At 41.3% G+C, this 21,802-nt stretch overlaps 4 protein-coding genes across 4 annotated transcripts; 1 reads left to right on the forward strand and 3 right to left on the reverse strand.

The window, feature by feature from the left end:
* Window positions 1–1,110: 1,110 nt before the first annotated feature.
* maco1b (macoilin 1b) lies at window positions 1,111–11,802 on the reverse strand. The gene is made up of 11 exons (XM_070920351.1): window positions 11,612–11,802; window positions 10,127–10,268; window positions 8,936–9,062; window positions 7,364–7,487; window positions 6,521–6,699; window positions 5,068–5,620; window positions 3,288–3,446; window positions 2,652–2,834; window positions 2,401–2,521; window positions 1,547–1,721; window positions 1,111–1,439 (listed from the first exon to the last, which is right to left on the reverse strand). Exons 1-11 carry the CDS (start codon window positions 11,689–11,691, stop codon window positions 1,237–1,239), a joined length of 2,046 nt encoding a protein of 681 aa, XP_070776452.1. The 5' UTR covers window positions 11,692–11,802; the 3' UTR covers window positions 1,111–1,236.
* Window positions 11,803–12,727: 925 nt separating this feature from the next.
* rhd (Rh blood group, D antigen) lies at window positions 12,728–16,062 on the forward strand. The gene is made up of 10 exons (XM_070920171.1): window positions 12,728–12,878; window positions 13,231–13,417; window positions 13,523–13,670; window positions 13,762–13,909; window positions 14,074–14,246; window positions 14,439–14,576; window positions 14,655–14,782; window positions 14,862–14,941; window positions 15,201–15,274; window positions 15,473–16,062. The coding sequence occupies exons 1-10, from the start codon at window positions 12,728–12,730 to the stop codon at window positions 15,497–15,499; spliced, it is 1,254 nt and encodes a 417-aa protein (XP_070776272.1). The 3' UTR covers window positions 15,500–16,062.
* Window positions 15,681–18,905, reverse strand: tmem50a (transmembrane protein 50A). The gene is made up of 7 exons (XM_070920172.1): window positions 18,809–18,905; window positions 18,165–18,298; window positions 17,835–17,947; window positions 17,213–17,280; window positions 16,898–16,990; window positions 16,558–16,618; window positions 15,681–16,448 (listed from the first exon to the last, which is right to left on the reverse strand). Exons 1-7 carry the CDS (start codon window positions 18,903–18,905, stop codon window positions 16,403–16,405), a joined length of 612 nt encoding a protein of 203 aa, XP_070776273.1. The 3' UTR covers window positions 15,681–16,402.
* A 988-nt stretch (window positions 18,906–19,893) lies between these two features.
* Window positions 19,894–21,545, reverse strand: mgst3b (microsomal glutathione S-transferase 3b). Its single transcript, XM_070920311.1, has 4 exons — window positions 21,354–21,545; window positions 21,115–21,237; window positions 20,755–20,827; window positions 19,894–20,233 (listed from the first exon to the last, which is right to left on the reverse strand). Exons 1-4 carry the CDS (start codon window positions 21,477–21,479, stop codon window positions 20,142–20,144), a joined length of 414 nt encoding a protein of 137 aa, XP_070776412.1. The 5' UTR covers window positions 21,480–21,545; the 3' UTR covers window positions 19,894–20,141.
* Between the last annotated feature and the right edge of the window lie 257 nt (window positions 21,546–21,802).

Consider the following 21,802-nt stretch of genomic DNA (forward strand, 5'->3'; position numbering starts at 1 on the left):
CTCTTGGATTTGGTATCTGTTAAATGTGGCTTACATAAGGGACAATGTTGCCCTCGAGTGGACGCCATGGATCAGCTTCCCCAAATCAGCAGGGAGTCCAAAAACCAAATCAGCATCCGAAGGCAAATTTGTCCCACTTCACTCGGCGAGGTCGAATTCTTATCCTTTCCAGCTTAGCCAGATGCTTCACCGCTAATTCAGAGGGGTTGGGTCGTATCTCATTATCAAGCTCACTCTATGTCCTCAACTCAAGGCACTGTGATCATGACAACTGTTAAAAGACTATGCAGAGTACTGAGAGGCAGCTCCACTTGTATACACAGACTTCTCTTACTGGACTCTTTCTTCAACTCACCAAAAAAAAAACCTCTTTCAGAGAATACAGCTAGGGAAACCAAACTGCTGTTTTCACTGATGCCGAACATGAAGAGCTGCTTGGGTTCATTTAATTCTAAGGTCTATGTTTCTGCTTACAACACAAGATCTTTTCCAACTTGTTGCAATCAACGCTTCCAGCCTGTTGAAATCACTGTGAAAACACTTGGATCTTAAAGAGTGAACAACGAGAAACACACAATACACTTTAAAAACTATTTCCCACCAAACCCCCATAGCAGCTGGGAGCAGCGTTGATTTGGTGTCTTAAAAAAATAAATTAAAACATAACAGGGGCGAGAGTCTGTGCCAACTTGCACTACATTCCTCTGGTTGTTCAGATGTTGCCATACTACCTTGGGAGAAAACAATCTGTCAAAAAAATCGGGATACAAGTCAGGCTGTATGACTGTATGATAAAGGAGAACTCTGTTCCATTTTTTAGGAGGGAAAAAAATCAACCTAAAATAAAAAAAAGCAGCTATTCCCCAGGACCAAAGAGCAGGTAACTGGTTGCAGGTGGTTGCAGTGGAGGTGGGAAAGGAAGAGCAACACCCTTGAGATGAAGATACATACCCGATTCTGTGAGGTTTCACTAGACACTTAAGAGAGAGAAAAAAAAAAAAACGGGACGTCCTAGTTGACATGTGATGTCCGTTTTAAGTTTTTTTTGTCTTTTGTTTTAACTACAACAAATACAGTCACACAATACAACATCCTTCTGACCTGGCAAGGAGAAAAATAAAACCCAAGAAAAACAACGTTCTCAGCCGCAGACATGCCGAGCAGGTGGGTGGTGGGCCTGCAGGAAAAATAAAAATGATGGGAGGATGGAGGGTGGAGGGGAGGAGGGCGAAGTGTTCACTTTTTGAGTGGCTGGTAAACGGAGGCGTTGGGGTCTAGGCCGGAGGGATTGGTGTCCATGAACTTGGAGGAGTAGTGGGGGGCCACGGGAGTCATGCTGCTGGTGTCGGCTGTGTAGGAGATGCTGGGCATGACGGCCATCACTTCGGCTATCTTCTGCTTCAGATCTTTTATCTCCTGGTCCTTCTGCAGGATCTGACCTGAAAGCAGACATCAACACGTCAGACCAAACGCAAGTTAACTTTGAAAATATGGTTAAAAACCAAAAACATGTGTAACGTGTGTTGTTTATGGAAATCAGGCTGACCTTGTGCAATCTCCAGCTGTCTCTTGGCGTCTCCCAGCGCAGAGAACAGGTCCAGTTTGATCCTGGTCTCTGCACTCAGGCTGTTCTCCAGGTGCTGGGTTTTGTCCTGCATGGCTGACAGCGCTGACATCAGCACCTCTGTGTCTTTTTCATTCTCCTTATATTTATGAAGCTCCTGGGAGATGGACAAGAGATACAGTTAAGGGATTACTGTCTGTGGCTGGATGCTTTACACACTGCTGATTGATGTTCTATATTTGGCTGGCGAAGTAGATATGTGGGTAGACCTATGTAAATGCTGTTTGACATAAATAAAGGCAGATATTTGCTTTTTTTTCCTTTTTTTTTTAGCTTGTTAGATGTAAGTAGTACAGCACAGCTGCAATGGGTCACTTTAATTTACTTCAGTAATTGACGTGAATAGAAATGTATTCAGTGCAGCAAGAACAAATAAACAGCCAAATCTTTGCCTAGAATGTAAATTCTACACACTTGCATACTTACCTCAAGCACTTGGCTTCCAGATTTCATCAAATCCTGATTCTAATACTTGTGATATTAATTCAGCAGTCATATGAGTAAAATGATGAAGTGTTTTGTGATTGCAAAAGCTATTTGCATGCATTGACAAATGCAGAACTGCTAATGTACACTAGACTGCAATAGGTTCGAATTTCAGGAATCCAGACTTTCACGAATCGCTGAGCAAAATCAAAAAGCTTCTTAATAAATGGCAAGTTTGAAATCACACACTGTAACTCCACTGCGCCTGGCAAAAAGACAAACAGCTAATTTTTATCTGTACTTGTTGGTGACAATTCTTATAAATACTTGAATTAATAAAAACTCCTTACCTGAACTTTCAATTCAAGCTCTCTGATCTGGTCCTCCTTTAGCTTGATGTCCATTGTTAGTTTCTTACACTCTGTTTCTAAGTCAGTGATCCGCCGTCGCAGCGTGTCTGTGCACTCCCCTCTGAGAAAATGGAGGGAAAAAGTAATTTATATTGATGCTAATAACGAATCATAAGTTGAAAGAAAGAAGCAACGAGTCTGTTGTAAAATGGTTATTGAAAACTAAATTCAGATGTCAGATGTGCAACTACCTGGAAGCCGCTGCTAGTGCTACTGCTCTGGCCGCTGTGGCCTCCTCTAACTTCTTTCGCTTCTTTTCGTCTGTAAGCTGTTTCTCGGCGGTGGCTCGAGCCTCCTGCTCTGCTTTGAGCCTCTTCTCCAGTTGGCCCACTGCCTGTTTGTCCTTTTGCTTTGCCTGCACAGCATTATGGAGCCTACAAGTGCACGGACACACATATCACAGAACAGCACATTAACAAACAGGAAATACAGGGTGGCAGGATCAGTACTTCTTACCTGTGCTGTATGTATCCATCACTGTTTCACAGGTAAATCATTTATCTGAGCAGCCCATCCAAACTGTTTGGTATTTGTGATTTCATCTCTTCATCCTTTTGAAATTCAAAGTGCCAATAGATTGAAAAGTTTGCACCAATCTGAGGGACCTCTCTAGCAGACATTTCCAAATCAGAAATTAGTTTTTGTTTTTTTCATCAGAAAGTGTTGATGTGATGATTTTTCTGACGACAACCGATCTTTTCCTACAGTATTAATTTATACTGATGCATGACAATGAACACCCCAGCGCCCCAATTAATAATGATACCCAACCAAAAGGATCACTAGTGTGACCTTGCTTTGATGCGGTGAATAGTAGCCCTACTCACTTGTTCTGCAGCAGCTCGTTCTCCTGGCGCAGTTGGCCCAGCTCAGTGCGTATGGAGCGCTCAGCGCTGCCCAGAGAGCCAATCTGGCTGCGCAGGTCCTGCTCAACCTGCCGGCTGGCCTGCAGGTCTGCTTTCAACTTCTTAACGTCCTGCTCCAATCTGTCCCGGGTGGGAGAGTGAACAGAGAAGAGACACAATGACATGCTGCTTATATGACATTCAACATGATTAAATATAATAAAAATATAAAAAGTGCATCCTCACATTCCAATTAATGTTATCAATACATGTTTATAGTTATGGACACATGATTCCAGATATTGTGGACTAATAGTTGATCCATAGATTATACAAATGCCCCAGACAACAGTAGCTACTTCACAAAAGTATTCCCTAAATTATAATTGCAGTGTCATATTCAATCTATACAGACTTCTAATACTACTACTGATAATAAAATAAAGACTAGCCTAAGTTTAAAATGAGTCAAACATACAGTGTAATCAAGACAACTACACATTTACTTTGTGCTTTTGAGTATTGTTAAATGTTATTAGTTCTAGTCAAATTTTCAACATAATGTCTCAGAGTTCAACATTTATGATAAAAACAAGCAAAACCTTCTAAATTACTGATATTGTGTATAAATGTTTATCTGTTGTCATCTGAGACGGTCACCAAGAAACATCTGCAACAAAACTCCACATTGCAAAGAGTAAAACTGCTGACAAATTTAGATACAAAACACACAGGGAGACATAGACTAAATCTACTTTACAACTGAGAAATGACTCCCTCAAAAAATACAAAAAACATTTAAAATCATGTGTTCTGAAGATTGAAAACATATCAAGAGTGAAATGACATCTTTCAACACACTCAGTCCAATTAAATCCCACCAGCAAAAAAACCCTCTTAATGACTATCTGTTTGCAATATGCGGTTTCTGTTACATTATGTGCTGGCCACCACTAAGGATGTCACAAGTCCTAATGTCACCATCAGTTTTTGATCCTTTGTTTGTTTGCTTGCTCCAGGTGCAACAGCTGTTAAACTGTAACTGTAGTGCACTCCATAAAAACCACTTAGTTTTGTGAGTGAAGCAAAAAAGAAACAAACCATAAAATACACAGCAGCCAGCCTAAGAGTTTCAGTTAATCATACGCCAGAGTAAAGCAGCAAGCGATGCGAGAAAAAGAAAACTAAGACACATATACCACGCCTGGAAAGTGCTGCTATTAGATGAAAGGTTTTGAACTTAAGTATTCTGTTCATGCTGGAGATTAGGGGTTGTCCAAATCCTGTTCAAACCTTTCTACCACATCAGATCCTCACTGACACTCCTCTGACCAGACATATTATACAAAATACCATAGGCCTATAGGATACTACAAAACAGGAAACCACCAAAAGTCAGCTGTGATGCAGGTTATAATTTCATAATGCAGACCTATTGAGCTATAAAACATTTAGACTACTTTACTAAATTTAATGCAGGTCTGCTTTAAGTGTGCACGGCTAAATGAAAAGCAGCTGTATCATACAGGGGGAAATTAAATCTATAAAAATTATCATGGAATGAGTCTTGATATCAGTATCAAGATCAAGGCCAAATTGTCACCAGGACATCCCTAGCCTCAACAAGTCAGTGGAGGAAATGCTTGCAAGACAAGGCTTAAGATAATATGCGACCACCTTGTATTTGTCAGAATAGTTTATTTGTCAATGAGTCTAATTGAGTATGTGTCTTGATGAATACTTCTGAGCAGGTGCTTCTTACCTAACAAGTGCCTCTGGCTTGCTCAGCTGGTTGTTGGGGATACAGTTATCTGTGGGATCCCTGTGGGAGCCACCTGACGTCCCCTTCCCAACTGTTAACTTGTGCTTCTTCTCATTCTTCCCCGTGGAAGAAGAGGACGATGGTACAGAGGGCACGCTGCCGTTGGTAGCACTATGGCTGCGGGGAGAGGAGTTGAGCGTCGCGGCATTGCTGCTTGCATTTTTGTAGTTTTTGGAGGAGGAGGAGGAGGAGGAGGAGCAGGAGGAATTGTTGTCCTCTTTAAGTAACAGGTTCTCTGTGCTGCCCAGCTCTGTGGTCAGTCTCTTGTTGTTCATATGGTTCTCCATATACTCCATCTCCTGGAGTTTAGAGTCCACTGATGATGGCAGGATGCTGTTGCTGTTGTGCTGCTTTTTAGCCTCCCCGCCGCCCCTTCCCTCTTTCCCTTTTTCTCTATACTCTAACTCCGGCAGTGGTGCCGATGTCTTTTTGTTGGCTGGGGCGCCATTCTGTGACACTGGAGGTGTGTCCACTTCAGATATTCCTTTAGCTGCTGCTGCTGCTGTAGAATAAAGAGGGAAGGGCATACATATGAAATATACATGACAACTGCTATAAGACTTCATCTCCTCATCTTCGTCTCTTGAAGTTCTCCATCCTCTCTAAATCACTGTGTAATTCTCCATATCTTATATCTGAAACCTTACTTCATGTAACCAGTGAGAGCACTGACAGAGGACTCACATGTGCTGCATATGTGTTACTTGTGTGAAATGACCAGACTTTAGCCAGTGGAAAATCCTGCGAGAAAACTAGAGCTCCTTTCAAATCCAATCCTCAATGACCAGAGCCAAATGTGATCATTATGTGCATGGTGTGTTTGATTAAACTGTGAGACCACAGACCTTGGATAGAGAGAGAAATGCTGCACATGTATATTGGTGTGAAGTTGGCAGATCTGTTTCCAGAGTCCACGTTTATTGTCAACCTCTATTAAATCACATGAACAGGACAAAAATCTCTTGGGAACTGTCTCACAACATAATTCAAACACATACTCATCTGTATTTATCAGTTGTACAAAAACCTTCATTACTGGAGAAGTGCCACAAATCACTTCTGCATCACCAACAGGCATTAATACCTTTTTTCAGAACTTTCTGGTAGCTACATGCCAACTCCGTCATCAGTTGACTGACTGACAGGCAGATCTTTCCACAACCCAATCCATAGATATGTCATCGCTGACTCAAGGCAGCGAGCTAGCTAACCAAACAGTGAAGCAACAAGATAACACTATATGCCTAGTGGAAGAAATTTCTATTTTGTGATTTCTATCTATCTAATTAATCAAATAATGTGATTTTATTGTTCAGTCCTAGTAGATAGTGTATGTGATTCTCAGGTGCTTCATGTGTGCATACAGTACGCACATATGTGTGATTAATCTTACCTTCTTCTGCTTCTCGCTCTTGCCTCTGAAGCATCTGTTGCTCTGGAGGCAAAGCCTGCTGCAGGAGCTGCATGTAAAACTCATTCTCCTTCTGCACCTCCTTCTGCTTCCGGAGGCGCATCTTATAGCTTACATAGCTCTTGAAGCCGAAGCCCAGCGTGACCACTGGGTAACCAATGCTGCAGAGGTGGACACAAGGAGTACACTCATAAGTCTACTCTTGGGTCAAAGATCGAAATCACAAAGTACTGATTCGATCAAGGACACACTGCTGCACAAACTGTGCAGTTATAAACATGTAATTCTTCATTAGAGGATAGCAACAGCGCAACTTTACAGCACAACAGGTTAAAGCCAAAATCCAGATCCAGCTTGAAGGTCTCCTTCGATCAAAATGGCAGAATTTTTTTAGCCTTACACTGGTGCACCTTTAAACATCTTTCAGGATTTTTCACACATGTTTAGACTACATGCTTATAATGTCTCTTCATAATAAGAGACTTGAAGAGAATCCCAGAGAAACCTGTATATTGACATATTAAAGTGCATTTATTCTTTCAGGGAATCCAGGCGTACACTGATTTATCATGAAAAAAAATGGGTTAAGGGAAGAAAAAAGAGGCACGTGGCCCACCACATAGCCATCATGGGATATTATTGACTTTATGTAGTGTGTAGCAATGAATGAAGCTTTGTGAAAATTTAGATTACTTAATATAATGCTGTCTTTACTTCACATCATTCCATCAATAATCCTAGACATGCCTTTCAGTCAAAGCATGTCTGTAAGGGACAGCTTTCCACTGCCTCTGGTAAAAAAGAAAAAAAAGAACAGTGCCTCACCAGTGTGCAGCAAAAGGACGACACAAGTCCACGTGGAAGTTCTTCAGGTCTTTGAATCTGATGGCTGCCTCTATGTACACAAAGAGTATCCATAGAGACACAGTGGGCAGACAGACACCTCTCTCTGAAAAAACAAAGCAGGACAGAGATGTTACAAATGGGCATCGAACATCAGTACTGAGAGTATCACCTGAATTATGTCCACAGCAATGTGTACCAAAAACTGGCAAAGTTGGCACAGAACACATGGTCATTGTTTATGTATTCTTTCATGAGATACTGCTTAAATCATTATTTTGTGCTGTACTCAGACAAAGTTCTCACATGTCATTCAGTGGCACAACAATGTCTCTGCTTGTTGTTATGTCAGCTAAACAGTTTGAGGAAAAATGGATACCCAGGCCTGCGATCATGCAAACACAACTGGCTTGGTCCTAGTGACCATTAGACGATGTGGTAACCAATGTCACTGTCCCAAACAACTTAAGAATACGGACACTGCCAGGGTTATAATGGACTCCTGTTGTCCCCCTGATGTGAGAGTCGCTCCTGTGCTCGTGATCTCATTCAGCACATCCCGCTTGTTAACAAATATGCTTTAAATTTTTGTCTGTGGTTGAGAGTGAATGGTCCAACCATCCAAAATACCACTCTGCCCAGTGTACTGAAATTCACCAGGTAATGTGTAATCTGATGAAACAGCATCTAGTATACACCTGCCCAAAATCTAGTCATGAGAGTAAAGACTTGTCCCTCGCACACACGGTCAGAACAGGTAAACCATCCTTCTATACAAACCTTAAACTTCTCTACCCTCTGTATGGGTCTTTACAGACAGAAAATTATCCCTGAACACACAGGGTGGTCAGCATACAGACACTACTCATTGTCTCATTGGTTGCAAGAAACTCAGACACTTTCACCACCAGGCTGTGGAGTGGTAAGAGATATTAATACTCTTGTGACATCCTCTGGATGAGAATGTCACTGGTGAGTAAAGTTGGAGGGCTCAGAAAGCAACTGGGAACCACTCCGTGTTTCTCCCTCCCCCCAAACTAGCACTAGGATTTCAATCTGACACCTGGCCTTTGGTCAACACTGGGGGATACCGCTAAATCAGACTGACAACTAATCCGCAGAGCGCAGCTCACTTACACACACCATGCAAATTTCTAAGAAGCAAGCCAACTATTTGTAAATAAGATAACACAATGTGCATGGGTGTTGCACAACGCTTTTCACACCTGCTTTTCCCTGAAGCACAAGTGAAAGAACAACACAAAACAGTGCAAGTTCTAAGAATTAGTGTGATGCATGACTTAAAATAGTGATTCATTAATAGTCCATCGTGTAAATACAGAGAAGGCTTCTTCTTTCCTTCTTTTGCTTGCATTGTTAAACAGAACTAATGTAGAGGCAAAGGTCGCAGCCATGAGGTGTCTTTTGTTCCTGATTTACAGTATGAGCCTTTCGCAAAACATCCTTCAAGTTAATTGCTGGCATTTGGCAAGTTCTCATGTGCAGTATTTACACTAACAAATATAAAGACACCTATACAAGGGATGGCTTTACCTGTGTGCCAAACATACTGCACCCACACATAGGTACTGGCAGCGAAGAATAGCCATTGCACTGGGATGAAGAGGAGGCAAATGATGTCCGAGGTAAACGCAACACACACAAAGAATACTGAGAAGGCCTGTAGGGGAGAGGAGAGGTGGTTATGATAAACCAGAAGCACGTGCTGTAAAGAGAGATGAAGGTTGTTTGTTCCAGTTAGTATTTCATATTCAAAACTTAAAATCATTCAAACAAATGATATCATGAAGGGTTATATATGAATATTACATTTTTGGTTCTCTCTTTCTGCATCTCTGTGACACAGACACACCAACAAACACACACCTACACAATGCATTTCAATAAGAACAAGCTGTCCAGCATCAACAATGACCTGCAAGCCTGATCAGATCTGTAGTTTGCACATGATGTCAGATTAGATCCTAAGAGGCAAACAAAGTAAAGGTGAAAACAAATTCTCGGATTTGTTTGGGAAGGCCCTTGTCTCAAGAAGCTTCCAGTCCTTTTGTTTGGGGTTTGGCTGTCTCAGAATCAATGTCTCCCATTCTGGGATATTGTCTGACTCTCTACTCCACAATATCACTTTTCCTGTGGCTAACTAAGTAAATCACTGGCAAATGACTGTTCAAATTACTCTTTTTTTTATTTGGGTTTCAGGTTTAGTCTGATTTTGGATTTCATTACTTTGAATACAAAGATGCACCACTATGTGTACGGGTCTTTCCTCTCATCGCACTACTTTCCTTGTTCTGGATCATCTTTTTCAGACACATCTCTCTTGAACAAACCCTGTTAGAGGCCCAGGTAAGCATGTAGGTACATGGCTAACAAGTCACATTTCACCAATAGAAATCTATCTTGGTTTATTCAGGTAGTGCTCCATGTAACTCATGTTCACGTCACGCTCAAGAAATCAAGTTACTGAAGAGAGGCAACAATAACCTGGTTACTTATTTTCACACATAAATGCAGTGACTGTGACAGCAGCACTGTGGTGTCGAAGACCTTCAATACCGAACATCTCGATGGGAAAATCAGAACAGGGTGATGATCTAATTCCATAATTAATGCACATGTCTTAGCTTGTTTATTTTAGTACAATATTTAAAAGTTGAGTGTTGAACACAGAAAAAACAATGTTATCCACCTTAATACAAGCATAATAAATATCAGGACACTCACCAGCCCCTGGTATCTAAAGGAATCGTACACACTCCGGATGAAGAGCCAGAATGGCCAGAGGTACTCAAACCTGAACTCCAGTACAAAGTCTGCCAGTAGCACCAGTGCCCACACCACCAGGAACTTCAGGTACAGGAAGGTACTAAAAATGAGAATAAAAATTGGATGACTCAAGATGTTTTGGAACACAAATGCATTACAACATTCAAAAGTGTTTTATATTGGCAATATGATTACTGTTAACAAGAACTGTACTCATCTCTACCCTGAACAGTCAGTATATGGCAAATCATCACTAAGTCAATACATCAAAGAGAGCTTTATACTTTAAGTGAGTGTGTGGGGGGTGAATCAAGTGTATGATGCATGTCTGGAGCCTATTGTTGAGGTTTGTCAGATTAAATGCCTGTATGCATTACACTTATTCTAAGTGGCTTATGTTACAAAAATGCAACTGGGCAACTATACAGAACATGTACATCTAAATCTACGAGACTTGTGAAGCTATTCTGGAAGAGATCTATGTCTGCACTTTGATATGTTCTTCTGTGATGCTACTTTGACGTTTGACAACAGTGTCAAACTACAGTATATTCATGTCAACGTCTGTGGAGATAACGCATATACACAGAATGTTGCAAATTGTTGCTGGTTTAATAAGATAGATATTTGATACAGTTGACTTTTTTTTATTGATAGTGCACTGAGACCCAGAAAAATACACAGCAGGGGTGTTCTTTGATCTCAAAGCATGACTGTTTTGTGATGGGGGCACCTGTTCAATAATTCAAGAACTGCCCTACATCTCTAGGTCTAGATGCCACGTGTGTAACTAGTGGCCTTTAACGTTTGGTTTATCAGATACATAGAGGTAGGACCTGTCAGGTATGGCTGGGAAAGACAACTAAGCAACTTTTAGTTGTCCAAACTGAGTAGTGCAACATAAGCTCCTCAGAAGTCAGACTAACTGCAGACAACTCATGTTAACCGATAATGTTAAAATACGTTACACTATTAATGGACAAGTAAGGCGAATGTAGAGAAGCTGGCAATGAGCTAACTTCAGTTACAGTAGCTAACAGGGAAGCGGCTAATTTGACACTGCCAGCAGATGACAACAGACGTGGGCAAACGGTAGATAGACAGAGTTGTTTAATATCCAAAACACACTGCAACTTATTTCAGATAGTAACATTGCTGTGAAAGAGACCCTATGACATGGTTAAATACAGGCTGTTCCAGGGCCTACCGCTACAGCTAGCTTAACAGCTAACGTCACTTGCTAATACACAACGAAAACATACCGTTAGCATACACTAGCAGCTAGCTAGGTTAATAAGCTAGCTAGCGATGGCAGTTCATTGGCATCAATGGTAACGTTAGGAAGTTTCGCGTTCTACAGCTATCAGGCAGCAGGCATCTCCATTCAGTGGCCCCCGTTATTGTCGTGAAGAAGACCCCTTCGTCAGGCTCCATATAAGTTACCTGCCGTATATACCCTCAGTGATTCGGTTCCGTTTTAACGGCCGTCGGAGTTTGCTGCAGTCCGCATTGCGCCGCTTCATCCTCCTCCCCTTGGCTTTGGCCTTCGAGTAACGACTGTAATCTTATCCAGTTTTCTTGTGTATACGGACAAAGACAAAAAATGAAGTGCCTGTGGTATATGTCGCTGTTATTATTTTTTCCCCACTGGAAACAAAGAAATAAATAAAGGACTCTATTCGGGAACCTCCTCCTTTTCTGTTAGCGCAGACTCAATAAGCCCAAGCCGCGCTGTATCTTACGTCCAGTTGTCAGACGGCTGGTATATCCAATCAATCTATCCGCCGAGGCTTCTCTCTTTGACGGATACAGAGATGAGCCATTTACGTTGCACCGTGGCAGGTCGCTCACTTCTCCTCCACCAAAGACAACAGGGGAGAGCGAGGGGGCGGGGGCCACTGTGTGTGGAAGGTCTCGCCGTTAAACCAATCAGATTTTTGTGGACAAATTGGGCATTGCTGATTGACCAATGAACTGATTGCGGAGGCGGGTTTTGTTCCTTGGGTTTATTATGAGCAGAAAATATGCCGTCTTTGGGACAAAATTCCCTTTGTGCCAGATACAAAACACACATCCCAGCATACGGGGGTTATTTATATCCTGGTCTTTGTGAGTGGTCCATTGGCAGACTTGCCCCGAGGCCTTGTATGCCATCAATGTTTTGTCATGTGTGCATAGTGTACGCGCGCGTGAGCTTGACTAAAAAGTGTGCAGTTATCGTTACTTATGATGAACTTTACCCATGGCTCGTTGTTTACCATGGTCTTTAGGACCATAACAAAGTGGCATGATTAAAATGAAATAAATATTTTTAAAGATATATGCAGTGACCTTCACGGCAGAAATACAAAACTAATCCATAAATATTTGCTGGGTGTGATGGCATTTTTTTTTTATCGACCACTGTCTTTTTTTTCTTTTTCATCGAAATCAAATTTCGCTCCTGACTAGTCATGACAGTTATTTTCATGGCTGATAAAAACGAAAATGTGCTTGGGGTTGCGCCCTATTCAACGCACGTGCGTCAGTTGGAAGAGAAGTGCGCAGGGAACATCTCCAATGGCTCCTCAGTACGCACCAAGTCTGCGCTCTCGCCTGGCACCTTTGCTGCTTTTCCTGCAGCTAGGGTTCATTGCCATATATGCCTTTTACATTGAGATAGAAAGCAATGTAAAAATAGACGGGATTACCTTCAGCAACTTTTTCTCAGGTAAGTAGTAAGTTTGGAAGGGGGGAGGGGGTGAGACAATGGGGGTTGAAAGGTGGATATTTCATGTGTCTTCTGCACAACTTATTAATGAAAATAGCATTTTAGGCTACTTTATATAGGTTCTTTAAAAATCTAAATAAAGCTACATAGTGTGTATGAGTACGGGGAGGGGCTGTAGTTATCACTGTTGGGCAATGATAAGCTCATACAGTTGCTGGTTCTTTAGGTGCAGATGACCTTGGTTGTCTCCTGAAAACCGGACTGTCAGCTGAAATACAGCAGAAGTGACTGTATTGTCTAGCACTGCATTGTGATTCAGGTGTGTGAGTCTACTACTTAATTTCTCTTGCAGAGTTCCAGGATGTGAATGTGATGGTGATTCTAGGTTTCGGCTTCTTGTGCACCTTTCTAGTGCGGTGTGGTTTCAGTGGCTCTGGGTTCAACCTCCTTGTGGCTGCCATGGCCACCCAGTGGGCTCTCATACTCAACGGGATTGAATCCTGGTATTCCAGAGGAAAGTTCAGGATTGATTTGAGAAGGTAGGTCATCAACTGAGGCGGCCATTTTGCCATATTTTAAATTTGACAACACACATCTGTTTGAGCAAATGATCTCTACTGAATCTATTTGAATCCATAATATAGTTTAGTAGTTGCCGAGATGTGCGCAGCCTCTGCCCTCATTTCAATTGGAGCCGTGCTGGGGAAGACCAACCCTGTCCACCTCATCCTCATCGCTCTGCTGGAGGTGTCAGGGTTTGTCCTGAATGCGTGGCTCCTCCAGACTCTGCATGTATGCAACTTTTAATCCTGTGTTTCACCCTTACATCAGTTATTCAAGCCCAGCATATTCACATATTCACAAGCATGTTTTCTAACTCCAGGTCCGGCTTCTGAACAGCATCATGCTGCTTCACATCTTTGGGGCCTTCTTTGGACTCACGCTGACTTGGATCCTTTATCGGAGAGGATCCGAGCAGCAATTTGAAAAAGAGAAATTTGACCGCAAAACAGGATTATTCTCCATGTTGGGTAAGTAGCAGGCCATGTTTTTCTGATGTTACAGTTAGATAGGGTTTGTAGGATGGTGCAGCAAGTGAGGTGGCTGTCATTCAACTGGATATTTAAGTTCAAACCCTGCAGTAGTAAGCATTCACCTTGCTAAAGCAGAATCTGAATAATTCTCTGTTCTGCAGGGACTGTATTTCTCTGGATGTTTTGGCCCAGTTTTAATTCAGTCCTTGTGGACGATCGTACTCCTGGGAGGAAGCTGGGGGCTGTGTGCAGCACCTACCTGGCCCTGGCTGTCAGTGCTGTAACAGCCGCTGCTGTGTCTGGGCTCTCCAGCCCCAAGGGAAAACTCAACCCGGTATGATCTGACACCTGATATGTTAACACAACAGTATGCTCTCTCATGAACAAAGACCCTATTGGCATGAGTGAAATCCCTCTACCTGTTGCAGTACCACAGGAGCCACTAAAAGCTTTCAAATCAATCTGTACACTTAATACCAGTGAGATCTGATTTATAATGGGACATATGTCTTCACTCCTCTGTCAGATCCATATGCAGTCATGCATGCTTGCTGGTGGTGTTGCTGTTGGGGTTTCCATGTCAGTGGTGCATCAGCCATGGGAAGCTATGACAATTGGATTCACTGCTGCTGTTGTATCAACCATTGGATTCCGATATCTCAAGGTTTTGATCATCACATGTACACGTACCCCTTTGATTAAACCATCTATACACCATGACTCCACTCCTCTTCCTTTCCAGATCCACATGCTGCTTGCATTTCAGTGCCATGATACCTGTACTGTCCTGAGCACGCATGGACTGCCTGGTCTAGTGGGATGGCTAGCACACCTCCTCCTACAGATTAAAGACTGTGATGATCACACAACGTAAGAATGCAACGTCACATGATACACTTACACACAAAAGGTGTGCGACACCCTGTGTAATTGGTCCTTTGTTTCATAGGGCAATCCGGTTTGCTGTATTTCACATTTGTACTCTTCTGATCACTATCACTCTAAGTCTGTCCATGGGAATCATCACAGGTGAGTTGTCTCTCTAGTTTCCATTATCAACAGCCTGGCGCAATCATACTCATACATTACTCCTTTAGCAACAGAATGCCATCAGCAGTGAAATTTGACAGAATTTTAGTAAAATCCAGGGGTCACCTGAAGTCACCTCTTTTTACAGCCTGCAACAATACACAGGTTGACAACCACAGGTGTATATCAATACCGTATTATACAGTGTGTCTGCCGTTTGTAAGCTTTCCTAATGACTTTTGTATGTCATTGTTTAAAGGGCTCCTACTCAAGTGGAACTTCTGGAGACCGCCCCAAGACAAGAAATGTTTTGATGATCAGGCTTTCTGGGAGGTAGGCAATCAAGTCTTCATCTTCTTACAAACAAAACATCTAGCTGAAGATAATTATGTATATGCACTGAAATGATACTATCAATTGTATACAGTGATACTAAAAAGTACTGCACTTGGCATTATTTTATTTTGTTGTGTGACACCTTGACAAGGTAAATTAACAAAACACTGGACAAAATATTCTCATGTTTTGCAGTTTCCCCACCAGGCAGTGCGCAAGTAAGAATATGGAGAAAGAAGTAGACCAAGTCTGATCCCGGAAGTACAAACTATTGTTGGTGTTCATTCATGTACAATGTATACAATTTCATACATTCATTCTTACTTTTGTGCAAAGCAGTTAGTGGGTGTTTTTATGTGCGACAATTCAAGGTTGAACCGAGGAAGCATGAATGCAAGACTCATTTACTGCTCAGTATGTTTCTGTTTAATGCTGCCATGGTTGTCAGAAACTGACCTCATGGTTTGAATGTTACACAAGCAAATGGATAAATGTTGCAGTCAAATACAAATCTCCAGTACACATACGACACCCTACAGTTGTGAAACCTTTGTGGAGTTCAGGTCAGCAGTGGGAGCTAATTAACCTTCAACAATAAATCTGGATGACAGCCAAGTTTCAGAGCTGACATTGTGTTATTTCAGGAAAAATACAAACAACCCCATATGTTTACATTCAGTAAATGTGTACAGTATTATGAAATATCACCCTCAATGACATTTTGTACCATAATAATTAATGTCATTTCCACTTAAGAGACAGTTCAAATTAAAAGGATGTCATAGAAGCAAGTATACCCAAAACAAATGTGGACAGTTGAGGGAAGTAAAGCTCCCAAAATACACTTTTTTTTTTTTATACACAAGTTGTAAACCATTATAACAACATGGCTCCACAGTCTGAGTGCAAATAGACACATTTAAAGATGTGCCACACTTTCAAGGACTCTATGAAAAGTTGTGCTTAGTTATGATTTAGCCATTGTACAGCAAACAATATAAATTAAACATGTTAATTTGAAAGCTAAAAAAGTTTATATATAAAGTGAATAACCACTAAAGCGTATTGTCTCATACAAGATAGAAAGCAGAGTTAAACAGTGGACATAAAGACACACAGAGTCCATTACTGCCACAGATCCTCTGTACGTCCAAACTTGAAGACCAAACCCCTAATCAGAAGACAGGAGGAAAGTGTAAGAAAAATATTTCCACAAAATACCCGGGCTGAAGTGTAAGCATGGAGTTGACGTAAGACACAGCTGAGTACTGTTTACTTACCCAAAGAAAATGAACGCATTTTGGAAGAAAATGGCAATACCAGGGTACACAACTGGCTTTTCTGCAAAAGACAACAGATTTACAGGTTACAAAATGAGGCTGTACACAGTACCACATTTAGTAAATGAGGAGCTGTTCGTGATTGGACTGTGCAACATTTTGCTCGCTTCATACAGCATATGTATATTAAGTTACTGCAGCACACTGGCTTCTCTTTAAGATCTACAGAACTCAAAACACACTTCTGAGTTGCTCAATACTGTAAAATGCCTCTCAATGTCACACCCCAAAACAGTCAGTGCACGCTGCGATGTGCAGTAAGCAGACAAACAGGACTTACGAGGCACTACGAATCCTCCAAACAGAATCCACATGGAGGCGATGAGGGAGCCAAAAGCCAGCATGAAGCCAAGGAAGAGCCACACTCGAGCGCCTGCAAGCAGAGATAAGAAAGGGTGGGTTACTGGTTGACTCCACACAGCACTTCTTTATGGGTCTGTGTTTTACTGCATGTATGTTGTAATGGCAATACAAGAAAACAGAAATGAGGGTGTAAAGTACTGTAGAAACAATGATGTGACAGTGTTAAAATATCCAGTGAAGAAACCTTTATTATAAAAAGGGAAATGGAGAAAGTGTATCCTGTCACACATACCTGTCTGTCCTATGCAGCCTTCGCTGTAGCTGTCTCCTCTCACTTGGCCATTTGAAACAGCATTTATCCTAGATGGGTCACATGAGATAAAAAAAAAATATTACAAATGCATCAGAAGCTACTTAGCACGTTACTTTTACCTGACTGCTTATGTTATCATCACAATGTCCACTTTGTTGGTGTTTCAGAAGCTTTCAGCCCAGAGTCATGACCCTCCTCAGCAGATGGAGTTGCTCAGTTGTCATGGAGATGGTTTAGTAGTTATCATGTGACCTAAATATGGAATTTCAATCACGTGACAACAGTCAGTTCATGGCCGATGAAAGATTAAGGAGGCCATCCACATCAGACACCAGAGAGACCATCCTTGAACACAGACAGGGGTAACGACCCCCACCCTCCAAATGCAAACCACCAGCTATCACGTGACTGAAACTCTATACTTAGGTCACATGATAACAACTATGCCATCTCCCATGACAAATGAGCATCTCCATACGCTGATGAAGGCCTGGAGATGGGGCTTTAAGCTTAAAAAAGACACCAAACAATTAAACCTTGTGGTGAGAATGTTTAGTCAAACTGAAGAATGTAACGTTTCCTATGACAGAAACAGTCATACATGAGAAAGGCCACTGTAGCGATGACCCCACAAGTGTGATAGGCATGATGAAACTGTCCCTCATCAGGATATTTCACTGCTGCATCGATGATGATCCACCAACCAGTGAAGAACTGCAACAACAAGGTCCACAGTTAGCCTGAGGACTTCAGTGGCAGGTATGAACATGCATGTCAGCAAATGTGTAATAAATCTGCATCTTGGTTCATTTATAAACAGAAATTACACAGCTCTGCATACATTAATCATTAGTAACTGGAGGCAAACACAGACCAGGAAGACAAATCAGAGTAGCCTACATTCCCCCTCTGTAGAAAATCAGAGACGTACCAGAACTCCAGCAGCTATAGATGCGATGGTGTTTCTTCTCTCCCCCCAGTCCACATTACACTCGCAGTCTCCGCACCGGATTCCGTCCAGGAAACCTGACATGACTCTGGGAAAGGGCGTTAGGTCCAACAATGAGTAAAAGTGAAACAACATCAAAAACTTTATAGAAATACTCTCGACAAAACAAAAGTTCATTATATATAATACAATAATTGTGCTCCTCCACAAACTGACACCAGAAGTCTGAAAAACAATGTGTTGTTACATGTTTGTGCGCAATCGCTGTAGTGTCAGCATGATGCTCAACTCCCTGGCTTAAATACCAAGCACCAACAGTCGCCAACTCCAGATTTTACACCAAAGCGCTCTAACGTCTATTCGACAACAAGGCTGTCGAGGTATCCACTGTGTGGTTGTAAAAACATTAAGTGTATTCTTCATATAGTAGATTAAAAACGCGGATGTGTCGTCGGATTCTTTTGTTCATCGCTTTGGCACTAGCAAACATTTCCTTGAAGGTTTCTGCTTGCTACGAAGTCGCTAAAAATGATAGCATAACTCAAACGACAACGGTAGTATCAAGCAAAAACACACACCCCAACAGCATAACTCGGCTGTAATGTCATATTCAAAGGAATGCTTACCTTTTGTTGTCGGTTTTTGATGTGGACCCCCTAGATAAATCCGATTTAGCTTCCGAAAGAGCTCGGTCATGCACATGCGCAGTTGATCCACACCCATTTGACGTTCCCTCTGAGACGCTGTTGATATTGCTGCCTTCAGGTGTTGTGGACAAAATTGATTTGTTCCTTTTTACAAGTACATGCGCCACTTAAAAGCTACTATACTTGATATGTTGGGATATTCATTGCTGATCAACGTAGGTAGTTCCACTTTGTAACGGGTTCGTACTAAAAGTGATAAAATATAAAACAACTTACAGCATACGCATTTTCTTCAGTTTAATACAACAGTGCAGTATAAAGTACTGCATATATGCGGTAGCTACGTTATATACAGTCACTAAACTATACAGAGTCGACTTCATGGTTAATTTCTTCGTTATTTCTAGAGAATACGCTTAAATTGCCGCACACAAGTGGTGTTTACGGGTCGTTCAGTTGGAAGTACGAGCTTAGCTCTACTTCGTGAAGGGAGCACTGTGGGTGAGCATTTTGTAGATACCGTCTACTTTCACATTTACTTATGAAGTTATTGCTTCATAACTGAAACAAATGCTGGACTTGATCCTGAAAAAGAATACACAAGTACATTTGCCACTAAACTAATACATATCTAAACAAAAATAAAAAACAATGAATAGTAAATATAATTCAGATAATACTGAAATAATGAAAAGATACATAAACATGAAAGAGAGGATGTTTTATGTGTATTATCTTCCCTTGTATATAGGCCAATTTGCATTTGACTCTGCTTGATCTGTGGTTCAGTGATACGAGTGCAGAGTAGCTAAATACATGTTTAAACCATGCTGTTTATTGAAACAAAGGGAGAAAAGTTTACACTTTTGTTATCTCAAAGGAAACAACTTTCTAGATCATCATCATAACATTTGCTTAGATTACCAGTAGGTCTATTTGCTGTATGCTCTGATGGGAGATTTGTGCCTGAGGCATCATGTGTGAGTCATATGGGGCCTTCATGGCTGCTGGTGACCCTTTTATTATTCACAAACTGTAATGCCTGCAACTGTGAACAGAGTACAATAGAGCACATATCTGGGGGCTGTAGGGTCACTTTATTGTCAATTATTACATGGAGAAGACATTCACGACAAATATTGGAGTATAAAGATATCAGGTATCAAGTTAGTGGTCCATAAAAAATATGTTTAGCTAATTTGTGAAATTGAGCAAGAATTGTACAGTTACTTTATAGCTATGCAAACCAGTGTAAGTGACTAAACTCTTCTGTCAGATGGGGAAATAGAAGATGACAATCATCTTAAAAAACTCAAAGCAATTGCAAAGCTACAGATATGGACAGAATGATGACGCCAAAGTATCCAATGTAGCCATAGGCACCATTCATCCTCTTGGCTGGATCTGGAATAAAGCAGAATGATGAGAAACAACAATGAATACAATGCATACAATACAATAACTACTAAACTTCAATACAATTACTACTAAATTCTGAACACCTAATATGTATTTTTTTCATCTCCTTCCCTCATATGCTATCTTCTGTAAATTATTAACAAAACTAGGTGAGGGGCAATAAAAGTGCTCAGGCAATCGCTGTACTGTCACCTCAGTGATGCCTGGACTGCAGCCTTTACACTTGTAATGCTACAATGTTATGAGCATTATTTTGTGGAAATGAATTGTTACGACTTAAATCCCTTACAAGAATGATAGGTTCGAATTACTAGCAGTGCAGTGGTAGATAAGAAGGTGGATGAATTATGACCTTCAATCAGTGATCATTACAAAGCATAGCAGCCACCAGTATAAGTGAGTATACTACATGTTTTATTCCTTAAGGGCTCTTATATTCATATAACTTTGAACCATGTGCTATTATATTATTACAAAGCTAATAATAAACATAATGCCAGTCTTACCTCCTGTGTAGTAGCCCCAGGCATAGGAAAACCTGCTGGTCACCCATATAGCCCCCAGCACAGATGCTGATTGCTGAGATTATAAATAGAGAAAAAGAGCATTACAAACAGCTGGGAAAGACATGGGTGATACTATGGAAATATGCTTAATCATTGTGACACTGTCTTTTGGACTTGACTCTGTTATCTGGAGAAATTATGCCAAAGATCATGAGGATTGCTTGCTCCTCCCACAATGACATTGTGTTGTAACAACTTTAATAGCCCGTAATACCCTTTTATAAGCCCAAAAGAATATAGACAACACACACAAACCAATTCGTGGCTATGCATGATTAAATGTGTAAAAATGATACATACCGGGTAGACAAGAGCTGCAATGGTCTGGAAAACAAGCCACTGAGGGTACACCTCGAGGGTGTTCTGATGTGCTCTCTGGATACAGTTGAATACCTGCTCCTTGTCACTGTACATAGTGGGATACTGCAAAGTAAAGGGGAGATCAAATATGCGATCAATTAGCCAGAGACACAGATCTAAAACGCTTCCAATACACTTATGAGCGTCCAGTATTCACTGTACCTATACTTGTTAACTACCTGAACGCCGTACTTCTTCCTCGCACCCCCAACCCTGATTGCTAAATAGCAGAGCATAATCCAGCTGTAGATGTAGGTAAATATGGCATATCCAAAGCTGGGCGGTAAGACGGTCAGAATGTCCATCTCTGCTCGGTATCTTTGCCTGATTTTACTAGAAGACGGTGGCGTGCGAATAACACGTCAGGCGACAGTCCAGTGGAGTAGCAGCAAAGTAAATTTACATATCGCGAGAACGGTTGCCTGCGAGATTATATTTAAAGGGCAATACCACAAATATTTTTATTGCATAATCAAGTTCCGGCCACAGGCTGAAACATGAACAATTTCCCCCTCTAAAGAGCCTCAATGATAGTAATACTAATGCATACGCATCACCGTCATTATCGTCATGACTTTAATCGTTTTATGACACCTTAAAACATTATAATTCAGACATTTTGTTTCTA

This window comes from Enoplosus armatus, chromosome 15, assembly GCF_043641665.1.
Source record: "Enoplosus armatus isolate fEnoArm2 chromosome 15, fEnoArm2.hap1, whole genome shotgun sequence".
In the NCBI taxonomy this organism is placed as follows: domain Eukaryota; kingdom Metazoa; phylum Chordata; class Actinopteri; order Centrarchiformes; family Enoplosidae; genus Enoplosus; species Enoplosus armatus.

Bases quoted from the DNA above. Each gene is read 5' to 3' on its own strand.
- maco1b (XM_070920351.1), bottom strand. From the start codon at position 11,691: ATGAAGCGGCGCAATGCGGACTGCAGCAAACTCCGACGGCCGTTAAAA. The intron at 9,063-10,126 runs GTGAGTGTCCTG...TCTCCCCTACAG, and splicing joins CCTTTAGATACCAGGGGCTG to GCCTTCTCAGTATTCTTTGT. The intron at 2,835-3,287 runs GTGAGTAGGGCT...GTGCACTTGTAG, and splicing joins AACGAGCTGCTGCAGAACAA to GCTCCATAATGCTGTGCAGG.
- rhd (XM_070920171.1), top strand. From the start codon at position 12,728: ATGGCTCCTCAGTACGCACCAAGTCTGCGCTCTCGCCTGGCACCTTTG. The intron at 13,671-13,761 runs GTATGCAACTTT...TTCTAACTCCAG, and splicing joins GGCTCCTCCAGACTCTGCAT to GTCCGGCTTCTGAACAGCAT. The intron at 15,275-15,472 runs GTAGGCAATCAA...CATGTTTTGCAG, and splicing joins ATGATCAGGCTTTCTGGGAG to TTTCCCCACCAGGCAGTGCG.
- tmem50a (XM_070920172.1), bottom strand. From the start codon at position 18,905: ATGGGTGTGGATCAACTGCGCATGTGCATGACCGAGCTCTTTCGGAAG. The intron at 17,948-18,164 runs GTACGTCTCTGA...TTGTTGTTGCAG, and splicing joins CTATAGCTGCTGGAGTTCTG to TTCTTCACTGGTTGGTGGAT. The intron at 16,619-16,897 runs GTAAGTCCTGTT...TGTCTTTTGCAG, and splicing joins TGGAGGATTCGTAGTGCCTC to AAAAGCCAGTTGTGTACCCT.
- mgst3b (XM_070920311.1), bottom strand. From the start codon at position 21,479: ATGGACATTCTGACCGTCTTACCGCCCAGCTTTGGATATGCCATATTT. The intron at 21,238-21,353 runs GTAGTTAACAAG...TTTACTTTGCAG, and splicing joins GGAAGAAGTACGGCGTTCAG to TATCCCACTATGTACAGTGA. The intron at 20,234-20,754 runs GTAAGACTGGCA...GCTTTATTCCAG, and splicing joins CTGGGGCTACTACACAGGAG to ATCCAGCCAAGAGGATGAAT.